General features: G+C 37.6%; 1 protein-coding gene across 6 annotated transcripts in view; it reads left to right on the top strand.

The window, feature by feature from the left end:
* The first annotated feature begins 749 nt into the window (after positions 1–749).
* Positions 750–12,181, top strand: part of LOC107567567 (V-type proton ATPase 116 kDa subunit a-like) — a 23,203-nt gene continuing 11,771 nt past the window's right edge. For 3 of the 6 annotated variants that reach the window (XM_016253261.1, XM_016253269.1, XM_016253278.1), the window contains exons 1-10: positions 750–906; positions 1,833–1,911; positions 2,072–2,169; positions 2,819–2,947; positions 3,700–3,756; positions 4,578–4,660; positions 5,498–5,624; positions 5,747–5,829; positions 6,383–6,476; positions 11,166–11,378. In XM_016253261.1, coding sequence (XP_016108747.1) covers positions 790–906; positions 1,833–1,911; positions 2,072–2,169; positions 2,819–2,947; positions 3,700–3,756; positions 4,578–4,660; positions 5,498–5,624; positions 5,747–5,829; positions 6,383–6,476; positions 11,166–11,378 — 1,080 coding nt within the window. In that variant the 5' untranslated portion in view covers positions 750–789. The remainder of the gene's footprint in view (positions 907–1,832; positions 1,912–2,071; positions 2,170–2,818; positions 2,948–3,699; positions 3,757–4,577; positions 4,661–5,497; positions 5,625–5,746; positions 5,830–6,382; positions 6,477–11,165; positions 11,379–12,181) is intronic. The other 3 variants (XM_016253284.1, XM_016253293.1, XM_016253298.1) reach the window with 1 other exon arrangement.

The following is a 12,181-nucleotide window of genomic DNA, read 5'->3' on the forward strand; positions in this document are numbered from 1 at the left end:
TTTCCTTTCCTTTACAGCAGTGTGATTTGGGTCTACCCTCAATGTTTAGTAGGTGGTGCAAGTGCATTACAACATACAGGTGCATCTCAATAAATTAGAATGTCGTGGAAAAGTTCATTTATTTCAGTAATTCAACTCAAATTGTGAAACTTGTGTATTAAATAAATTGGTTGGTCTTATTTTAGACTAATTAGATCTATCTGTCTCTATATATAATTATTACATTAAAAGTTATGTTTTTTTAAAGTTATATCATTTAAAATATATAACATTGTATAAAACAAAATATAATTGAGCAGCCCTAGTTTGCAGTTGGTTTTTCATAGCTGCTGATCTGTTATCTAAAAGCAAGCTTCTTGTACAATACTGTCAGATAACCATTATATGTTAAGACCTTGAAAACAGAACATTCATATGATTCTCATGACTTGTAAACTATCAGCCGTGTCCAATGAAGCTCAGTTCATGGTCACAGAGCATTTATCTGTGGCATCATCATCTTGCTGGACTGTGAGCATAACAGAATTTGCACAGAATCAGTAAACAGATCAGAATTGTTAAGGTTAAAAATGCTGACGTGCTGTTTTAAGGGCTGCCTTCCTTCCTTTTGGTTAAAGTAAACTCTATATTCGCACAATCAGTGTGGCTTAACCACTGTGCTTGGTGTCAAACAGAAATATTACTCTGTTTTATGTGAAACCTTTTGTATTTATATTATTAGCATTTGTGTTTTCTTCCTCTTCCCTCAGACATTCTCCCCTTAGTGCATTGGGTAGAGAACAGTGCATTATGGGGGAGCTGTTTCGCAGTGAGGAGATGACTCTGGCCCAGCTCTTTCTCCAGTCTGAGTCCGCCTACTGCTGTGTCAGTGAGCTGGGGGAGATCGGCATGGTGCAGTTCAGAGATGTAAGTATAGACCACATCATAATTCACTGGTTATTAATTCCTGGAACATTCACTGTTCATTGTCAAACCCATTCAAAACAACAGAGGGTGGTGCTTCATTCATAGTGACTCATGGCAGTAACATTGACGTCATTGTCAACAAATGTCAGCATAACTGAAGAAATAAGCATCAAAACTTATACACATTCATAGACTTTCATGTGTAGTCTACAATAATATGATGCAAGGAAACTTCAGGTAAACATTTGATGCCCTTTGAGAAAAGTTGCCTCCTTATTTAAAGATCCAGTATTTGCGCTACATTTATGTTTATTTTCATATCATATTTCCTCTGTTTTAGCAACGCTCTAAGAGTTTGCACTACTCAGTTTGTTTTGACAGTTTTTGGTTATAAAAATGCCACTACCAGAAATGCTTCAGGGCCAGACATGTACAGTGGTGTTGTAATTCCTTCCTTACTTTTAATGTCCCTGCAGCATTGATGATTATGCGATATTTCAGATGTGTTGCATACAAGATTTTGAGCATTGCTTTACCATGCAAACTTGATTTCACTGCTACTGAAAAGGGTAACAGATAGAGAGCAAATAATATTCAGTAGAGTGTGAGACTAAGACCAGATGAAATTGAATTGGGGAAGATTTAAATGGCTATCAGATACACAAACATTATGACCTCATACAGGAAGTGATTGTGAAACATTGCTCAGTGTGGCCTAAGAGCACTCACTCATTCTTGAACCCTCATCTAGTTATTCACAGCCAACAGTGTTGTTTTATTTCATGTGGATTCATTGATCCGTTGTGAATGACTACTTCGCAGTTTCTCCTTACGCCCCTGGGTGTGAATGTGGCTTCCTTGTCTTTGAGAGAATGGTAATTGTATATTAATAGGTCCGTGACCTTTTCGCTTTCATTGAATTGCAGTTGAACCCCGATGTGAACGTTTTCCAGAGGAAGTTTGTGAATGAAGTCCGTCGGTGTGAGGAGATGGACCGCAAACTAAGTGAGTTATTGAGTTAGCATTGCTGATGTAGTGAGCTGAAAATCATTGCTGACACAGCATCATGAGCTCTGGTTAAATTCAGTGGAAAGATGTTCAAGAACATGTGGTTTCTCTCCTTTTCTGTTTTCTCTGCCTGGTCATTTTTTCTTTTCTTTTCAAGGATTTGTTGAGAAGGAAATCAAAAAGGCTAACATACCTGTTGTAGACACAGGGGAGAACCCAGAGGTCCCTTTTCCACGAGACATGATTGATTTGGAGGTATAAAAACTTCATGGACAACTCAAAATAAGGCTGAAAATGAGAATTAGAAATAAAAAGAACCCATAATTAAAATCGCTTAGTTTAGAAACATTATGAGCTGCCTACAGAGGCACTGTATCAAAGTATAATGAAAAGTTTATTCCTAAATTCTAAGGCAGCATTTTATCCTTTACTGAGAAGGCAACCCATAAAACATTGTGATAAGCACAGTGCTAAAACTCAGAGATGGTGCATGAGGAGAGAATTTGCTGATTACAAATTTGTAAGTCTTTTGTTGCTTTGGATAAAAGCGTCTGCTAAATGATTAAATGTAAATGTAAAATATTCTTATGTCATTCAATACTCAAATTTTGATTAGAGTAGTTCATTAGGTTTAAACGTATTGAATTATATGTAATTAATGTTCTTTCAAACTTTCTATTCATCAAAGCATCCTGAACGAAAAATATTAACCACAGCATTGATAATAACAGAAAATGTTTCTTAAGCAGCAAATCAGCATATTAGAATGATATCTGAATGATCATGTGACACTGAAGACTGGAGTAATGACTTCTGAAAATTCAGCTTTGCATCACAGAAAAAAAGAATAAAATCAAGTTTTGAATGCATTTAATCAGTTGTGTCCTTCTTTCACTTTTTGTAGGCCACCTTTGAAAAGCTGGAGAATGAGCTGAAGGAGATCAACACCAACCAGGAAGCCCTGAAGAAGAACTTCCTGGAGCTGACTGAGCTTAAGCACATCCTCAGACGAACACAGCAGTTCTTTGATGAGGTCTGTAATACCTCATCTCTTACGAAACCTTAATCCTTTAGAGTTTCCTGTGGTATTTCCTGAGGCATTTTACACGGTACATGATAGGCGGCTTGCTTTGCTTGCAGTCTTGCAGTCTTAGTTGTCTTCTTCCATTTCACACACTCTTGAGAGGCGGTGTGAAATGTGCATGTGCAACCACAACAATATCTGCTGCTGCTTCAGCTTGAGGAAAAATATGCTGCATTTGAACGGGGTGATTACTGTTATATTGTTTATGTAAGTAATGGCTAATGAAGCCATAAAATACTGCAATAAACCTCTCCTCAACGTTGTTCTTTGACCAAGTAAAAGCTAAATACTATTTCATTGGTTGTGAGTAACATCACCTTGGATTGGTCAATGGCATGTGACATTTAAGAAAGCTAGCAGAAACTGTATTGTTGGGCTTAACTTTACTGCGGTGCCACTTTCTGTGTTGTTTTTCGTGTTGCCATGTTCCACTTTTCTTCCATTTAGCCTGAACTGGGAACTCACTGTTCCCCTTTACCGTGTAAAATGGCCTTTACTCACAAATGTCATACAGTGGTTGTATTGGAATACAAACCATCAGATCAAAATAATTAACACCATTCAGTAGTCAAATCAACAAACACTCTAACACAAACAGAGGAACCATGTTTTTCCCCATGTCTGTGATAATGTTCAAGCTGACAAAGACAGATGCATGTCTAACAGATTGAAAGGCCATTCTCTGAACTCCTGGTTTTCAGGAATTTCAGCCGCTGGTGATGAAGTCACACTGCCCTTCCCAAGACCAGTTCTGCAAGGTGTTCGACTCCCTATTCACACGTTTCTTGAACCTTTAAAAAAATGCTCAGTCTTTTGTGCCCGTGATAATTGTCTACTACCAGGGTGTTTCTTTTCTGTCTTTCAGCCTGTTGGAGTTCTTTGACCATACATTTCTGTGCTTCCTGGACACTGATCTTTAACATTTTATTGTGATATATTTCTTTTTCAAGTTATAAAAGATAATTTGAGAGCAAGCAGTTAAGTTGTTAGCTGTCATGCAATCATTCACTTTACACTTCCACTAACTTGGGCTCTCTTACAAGCTGGTGGTGGGTGGTGTGAGGGTGGTGTGGCTCAGTGGTTAAAAAAAATACAGCTGTTTCAAAATATTCAAGGACCAATCCCAGTGCCCTTGAGTTAGGCACATCACCATGGTTTTCCCTGTAATAACATGTATTGTAATTTGCTTTGGGTAAAAGTTGTCAGCTGATTGAGTATTATTAAATATCAAGATTTACTCTAATAAATCCTCTAAATAAATCAATTTTTAAACAGTAATTTCATTGAAAACTTACGTTAAACATACATTTGTCTTATTTATGTAACATGAAAGAAGTACTGTACCTTAACATGTAGAGCTTTGAACTATTACAACATCTATCAATATTAAGTTAACTACAACAGCTTGATACCTTAATTTACCTTTGCCCGGTTGTATGTAAAGGGCCCTTGATTTGTTAGAAATCAATTTCCTGAAACAATATTATCAACACTACAATGAACTTTGATTCAAAATCAGATTATTTTTACAGGAAGAGATAAATAAATTAAATTATTGTTCTCTTTTCCTTTTTGTTAGATGGAAGACCCTGCACTTTTGGAAGAGTCGTCAACTCTACTGGATCCAAATGAGGTTGGACGTGCCGCTCCTCTTAGGCTTGGGTGAGTATGTCAGTGGGTTTGATCTCTGTCTTACTAAGCTATGTTATGGACTGCTAAAACATGGATGCTTCATATGTGGAAATTACAGTGCAGCCTGAACTCATTCTTTTGAAATGCTTTCAGTGTATCATCTTACCTCACAAACTGCATCTCTTGACGGTCACTATCACTGAAGCAGGCCTGCTTGAACACAAGAAATTCAATTTCTCTGTATGTGCGCATATGCTTGGATGAAACTGAGATGTTAATGGGGATTGCACACTTCCTGATCTCTGTTTCTGATCCGCCTGCCTTTTTCTTCTTCTTTGCCACAGCTCTAGAAGAATGCATAACAGGTCTTTTAAATGGCTCTAAATGTAAGGGTATATGTGGGTAGTAAATGCATCAATGCAGTTTCGTTGGTAGTAATATGGTCATGTTGTTCTGGATTGAGTTGTAAAAATCACAGTACAGAGGGAGAGGTAGCTTTTAAATAGGTTTATGCAAGTAAAATTGAAGTAATAAATATGGATTTAACACACATTCTTATGTAACTGCTGCTAATGCCAGTGGGTTTGTTATTGATCTGTGATCAGTAATCCTGGTGTGCCTTTAATACTTGACATGAAACACACTTTTTCCATTTAGAGCATTGGATGAAAGGAAAGCACCATCAGAGGAGTTAAGAGATGAAAGTAAAGAGGAATGAGGACATATCTTAATATAATATAATTTTTGCTATATAAGATGCAGATCAGTTATTAGATGGGGGCCGAAACATGACACAGTGGCCAGATGGTAGAGTAATAGATGTGCAGATTACTGACATAATTCACTCACCTTTGATGCTGGTTGCAGGTTTGTTGCAGGGGTGATTGGCAGAGAAAGGATTCCCACCTTCGAGAGGATGCTGTGGAGAGTTTGTCGTGGAAATGTCTTCCTGCGACAGGCAGACATCGAGGACCCACTTGAGGACCCTGCCACAGTCAGTTTCCCCTGTGAAAAATAAATAATTTTAATATAACTTTTCAAGATATAATTTGGATTATTAACTGTATATTTAATAGGAGCTTCCTCTTATGTTTTTTTTTCTTCTCCTTTTTCCAGGGAGACCATGTGCACAAGTCTGTGTTCATCATTTTCTTCCAGGGAGACCAGCTGAAAAACAGAGTCAAGAAGATTTGTGAAGGGTACGAGAGCATCACTGCCCAGTCTCAATACAGAGTGACCAAAACAAAAGAAAATGGTTTGAGATTTTGAAAACATTACATTTTCTGATTTTGTAGACTTTGGGTTGGAAAAAAAAATTATTGTTTTTGAAAGAAGATTCTTATGCTCACCAAGGCTGCATTTATTTATTTAAAATACAGGACCGTAATCTTGTGAAAAATTATTACAATTTAAAATATTTTTAAATATATTTTTAAAAAGACAAAATGTAAACATTTATTATTATTATCAATGTTTGAAATAGTTGTGCATATTTTTGTGGAAACCATGATGCATTTTTCAGGATTCAAAAGAAGAGCATTTATTTGAAATGGAAATCTTTTGTAACAATTGTCTGTCACTTTTGATCAATATAATGCATTCTTACTGAATAAAGGCATTCATTTCTTTAAAAAAAAATCTTAATCACCCCAAACCTTTGATAGTGTATTTTGATAGTGTAGTGTATATTTGACATATTCTTGAAATTAATGTATTCCATATTCATATATTTTACCAATATTTTTATGTTAGGTTTCGGGCATCTCTGTACCCCTGTCCTGAGACCCCTCAAGAGAGGAAGGAAATGGCAGCTGGAGTCAACACTCGAATTGATGATCTCCAGATGGTAAGACATAAGTGCAATATGTGCAAACACATACACGCACATTCTCTCACAAAGCCTTATTTTTGCTTATGAGCAAAGATTATGTATCTCTCTTTTATTTCATTGGCCAAAATAAGTGCATGTAGATACAGTCTTTAAGTTATTCTTTTTCTTGTATAAGGTGAGTTAAATCTTATGGATGCGTCCAGACCTAATCTATTTCTTTTAGGATTGTTCTCTTTGTTGCTTAATTCTCTCTGTCCACAAATCTGAATTAGTTTTCAAATCCTGCCACACTGTTTGCACTGTCATTTTACAAATGATGAAATCTGATCTGCTTATTCAAACGTTATCACCAATATCTGGTCCATCTGCGTCAGCTGCTATAGTAACAATGTAAGCACCGACACAATGGCGAGACCACCTGTTTGCAGTCTGAACAAAGTCGATATGTTCCCATCTGTGTTTGTGTGTGTCTCATCTGTTTCTATTCGAGCGGTATGTGAAAGAACAGTCCTCAGTCTGATCAGAGGTTCTTACGTCAGAGATTATAAAATTATGATCATAAAATCATATTTTTCTAAATAAGTTAGAAAAACAAAGCGTAGCTGTTTACAGAGTGACTAAAAGATTTAAACAGGAAAGCAAACAAACTCATGAATTCATGCTGCTGTTTTTATAGTGATATGACTGAATACGTTTGACAGTACATCAATTGATGCCATTTGCTTCATAAACTCCAACTTGAGTGGCGTAATGGAATTACATAATGAGTGTGATCAGAAACTGTGTGCTGTACCAAATCAGATTAGATTAGAGCAGGGTGGATTTCACTATCAGTAAAATAAATAATTAACCCTAAAAATGGCAAGACCATAAAGAGACATCAGAAAATTTATTTATTGTTGTTTTCCATCTTATTGGGACACAAATAATACAACTTGATAATTTTTTTCAAAACATAACTTTTAATTTTGATTTTAATGTTTGTATCACACAGGATATGTTGCCAGTTTGTGGGTATAAATTCACTGAAAACAGAACACTTGTTTATCAATGCTTGTTACAACATGGTTGTAATTCCTGAACGCTTTGGAATACAGACCAAAAATTGGTCTCTTTTTAAAGAAGACACATAGCAGATTATTGCTGAAGTGAAAGCATTTCAAAAAAAGAAAGTATAAAAAATGTATAGAAGTTTAAGTTTGCAGTAAAGATAATGCAGTGTACTATTTTTTTAATTGTATATAAAATAAATAATTTATAAAATATGTTGCACTTCAAATTGCTGTCAAATCTAAGCCATATGTCTAACCAAGTTATGTTCCAAATTTGAAGTTGATATCACCAAAATTGTGGTTCCTGTGAGATTTTGTTTGGGCACTATACCAAAAATAACCACTGGGTGACACCCAAACTGTATTGAATTCTTTTGATGCAGTTTTCTGTCACAAATCAATAATTTTCTGTCACAATATCACTTCTATTACAAAACAATGACCAATTATGGAACCTTGACTGTCAGACCTTTCCAACGATATGTGTTTTGTCAAGATTGTGTTTTTATATCTTGATTTATACCCCTAAAAGGGTGACGTGTCCCCTGAGATACAAACATTTAGAGACAGATTACAAAAAATGTAAACATAAAATTTCAATGTAAACCTAATAAGATAATGCTGAACAACAGCTTTTTAAACAGGTTAGTCCCCTCCAACATGTGTAAATATGTGAACTAGATCAACTTTTATAGGGGGGGTGAGTAGATTTCCCACTACAGGTGGCCATGAAGTTTTAAATGCTGCCCGTGAGCTAAACAAAGAATGTATGAGCAAAGTCAATGTATCTAAATATTCACAACAAACACCTTTACAACATGAAACCAAGAAATGAGACCTACACTTTCCCTGCCTCTCCCCACAGCCTCTCAAATGTTTGTATCCCACAGGATACGTTGTGTAGGGTTAAACAATAAATTACAAGTAAATGTCAAAAAACACTGGGCTCTGACTGTGTCATATAAATTACACATGCATTTGATTTGGCAATGCTTTTAATCATAGCAACTTACACGATACTATAAACAGACCCTAAATATTTCCTGTTGCCCACATAATTGAAATTTTGATCTGTTTTTGCTCTTATGTCAATAAGATTATTTCGCATGTCACAGTTAGTGCAGATCACTTTGTCTCAATAATATGAAAGTGCATGGCTATTTAATTAAATTGATTTATTTTTAATTTATTTTCATTCATGTTAAACCGTTTTTATTTTGGCTTGTGGCGCCCCCTGCGGGTGTGTATCACTGAAAACCTCTGGATTAGACTTCAGGTCTCAAACTTTACACAGTTGTGTGTGTTTGTCTTTTTCTCATTTTCTTCTCTGTTTTTCTTTTTTATTCCCTCTCTTTTAAACTAACAGACGTACAGTAAAGTGCAGGTTGATTTGACTGAATTATCCACTGGCTGTGTCAGTGCACAGTCTGTATCTGTCGGTTTGTACGGCTGAGGGAATCTCCCTCAGTGAGTCATTAGGGGCTACTAGTAGACGTAATGGGGGACTGCTTGGATGGTGTTTCAGCACTGAGTCTTTGAGAGAATCTCTCACAGTGCCTTATTTGGGAAGGAAAACTTTGGGTGAGTGTGTTCTCACATTTACATAGTACCCATAGCTTCCTACCCACACAGATGCCCACACAGTTTAGACCTTCAGCACATGGCAGGGCAGTTTATCACCGCTGTTTAGTTTCTTACGTTAGATTTATTCAGTGTCTGCACAGTGGCATGTACAAGTTTCTGCATCATGCCATTTTTCTACACTCGCTGACAGTGATATCACATACAGTAATATCACAGCCAATCAGAATTTGTTCTTTAATAAACCTTATTCAGGGTTGTGCCATATTTAATTTTTGACAGGAATGAAAATGTAAAGGGTTCGAAGTACAGTAAATTCAATGGAATGTACTGTTGTTTAACAAGATACATATTGTTCAGCTTATTAAACGTCTTTTTGAAATAAACTTTCAGTAGACAAAAACTCCATAAAACAAAAATCTGTCCCTCACAGCCTCATTTTCATCTGTGTTAAATTCAAAATACCTGATTAAGGTCTATAGACAGCTGTGTGGAGCAAGATTTTGGGCCATTATAGGCAAGGCTACCCTCAAAACATGACAACATAGAAATCGATGACAAAAATCTGAAAAGAAACTCTTGTTGTCATTGCATCACAACCAGTTACAACTGTAAGGTGCTTTTCACAGCGGCTGTCTCGTAGTGAGAGTTCCTGTCTGTGCATATCCACATACTGAGGGAGTTTGTTCTTCATGTTTGCCACACTTATTCGCTGATTCTCTCTTATCCCACACCCTCTGAAAACCCACATGCATATCTGTTTGCTCTCTGACTATTCAAAATAAATGAAGGAACATATCCAAGCACAAGCGCGCTGACAGGGCCGGGACTGAGTATGCGCTCGAGTTCCATGTCACTGACTCACTTCGAGCTATTAGCGGGCCTGTTTGCCCCTGAGGTGAGAGAGAATGGTCACTATGCACGTGTGTGTGCCTGTCAGGCAGGAATCGTTAATGTCCCTGTGATCCTCTCACAGATTTGGAGAGAGTTTGGTACCCTTTAGTATAGTACACATGCCATGTTTGTGTGTTTCTGTGGCTGTTTGAGCAAGACGGAAGCATCCCAAAATATATTATATTATATTACATAAATCCCTGAGTGGGCGAGTTTGCCTGATTTGTCAGCGCGGGTGAGTCTCCATATGTTTCCAGCGTGGGTGAGCATGTGGGATATTCTAGCGTGGGCGAGTGTGTCTGATTTTAGAGTGGGCGGCTGCGTATGTCCCACCCGTGTGAGCGAGAATGCACACTTGGACGTTAATGTAGCCACTATATCTGTCTAACATGCCAACCAGATACTGGCACGCTTCCCTGGCCACTCCTGAATGATTGAGAAATCCACCTTACTTAAATAGAAGTTATATTGGCTACGTTCACACAACCAATGTTTTGGATTCACAAACATATTTACCAAGAGGTGTGGCTTTTGAATTTTCCTGTTCGTACAATAGCTGATGGAGGGTGCTTGTATATAACTGAAGTTGAGCACCTACAGTGGGGCAAAAAAGTATTTAGTCAGCCACCAATTGTGCAAGTTCTCCCACTTAAAAAGATGCGCCATTCTTGCAATAGCTCTGTATAACACCTGCAACTATTGCAAATAAAGTGTGGTGGCATTGGCTAAATACTTCATATTCAGATGTTTTTTTTGTTCCATGCAAAAAACAAATGACTCTGCTCATGAGCTTGTAAATCTTTTTGAGGAACCATTAGTAAAGGAACTATTTGAATCAATTATCATTACTGAACTCCCTCACTGAACCCCAAATGTTTTTCTGTCATGATTCAAACTAAACAGAGAACCGTTTCAGTGTGTAATTTGCCTGACTTAACATCAGCCATACAAAAGATATATTCACAACAGTTTTTTTCTGAAAAACATTCAGACATTTATAGGATATTGAACATTACCGTGTTTCCATGTCAGACTTGACACTAAACTGCAGTCTACTCAGAGTCAGGCCTCTCAGGTTGCTCTTTCAGCTCTAATTGTGACTATATCACCGCACTTGTTCAGTGATCTCATGTTTCCTGTTTTGACTCCTCCTCTTCCTCTCTGCTGTGTGTTCCAGGTGCTGAATCAGACGGAGGATCACAGGCAGCGTGTTTTGCAGGCGGCTGCCAAGACTGTCCGAGTATGGTTCATCAAGGTCCGGAAGATGAAAGCCATTTATCACACTCTGAACCTCTGCAACATCGATGTCACTCAGAAGTGTCTAATCGCTGAGATATGGTGCCCTGTGTCCGATCTAGACTCCATTCAGTTTGCTCTGCGTCGAGGCACGGTGAGGACATACAGACTTCTTATGTAAATCTTGTGCATTCAAAAGACCACTGAAAAATAGGCGAATCAGAACATAACACCGACTGTGACGTTACAGTCGGGATCACTAATATGTACGCCCCCAACAATTGCATATCCCCGCCCATGTTCTATTCCAGCCGAACCTGCACAGCCGAATCATCAGAAGTTCTGCAGGTATTGTGAAGAAACAAGCGAGGATAATAGCGAAAATGGCAGATCATGGAAATAAATGTTATGTTCCAGGCTGTGCAGGGGATGTGAAGTGCAGGGATGGGTTGGTGTCTGTATTCAGAAAGGCACGGAAAGCAAATAACGCGCAAATGATTTACAGATCCTGAGCACCACTGACAAGCATATGATCTTGTAAAATGTGTGGTAAGTACTGCCGCTGTAGTTTACACAGAGCACGTGCGATCGCAAATCTCGAAAGTGAAAGTAAAACGCGATTGTGCATTCGAAAGCAGTTTCAATGTCCCGCATATTAATAGCGGCTCCCTGATGTCCGCATTTTATATAGAGTATAATTACCCAACGATATAACTGCGAGAGAAAGTATTGAAATATATATTTTCCCTGTGTTTCCTTCCTGCTGTGTGAGCTACGGAAATGAGCCGCACTGTGAAACAGCCAATCAGAGCAGAACTCAACATTGTTATTCATGACCCTTCCAGATAAGGTAAAAACAGACCATTTCATTCTAGGGACAAATCCGAGGGTTGTAAATGGACATGTAAAACCGTTTCTGGAGATTTTTTGCCCTTACCTAAGCCACATACCTTCTAT

The sequence above is a fragment of the Sinocyclocheilus grahami genome, unplaced genomic scaffold (assembly GCF_001515645.1).
Source record: "Sinocyclocheilus grahami isolate Dianchi unplaced genomic scaffold, SAMN03320097.WGS_v1.1 scaffold27.1, whole genome shotgun sequence".
In the NCBI taxonomy this organism is placed as follows: domain Eukaryota; kingdom Metazoa; phylum Chordata; class Actinopteri; order Cypriniformes; family Cyprinidae; genus Sinocyclocheilus; species Sinocyclocheilus grahami.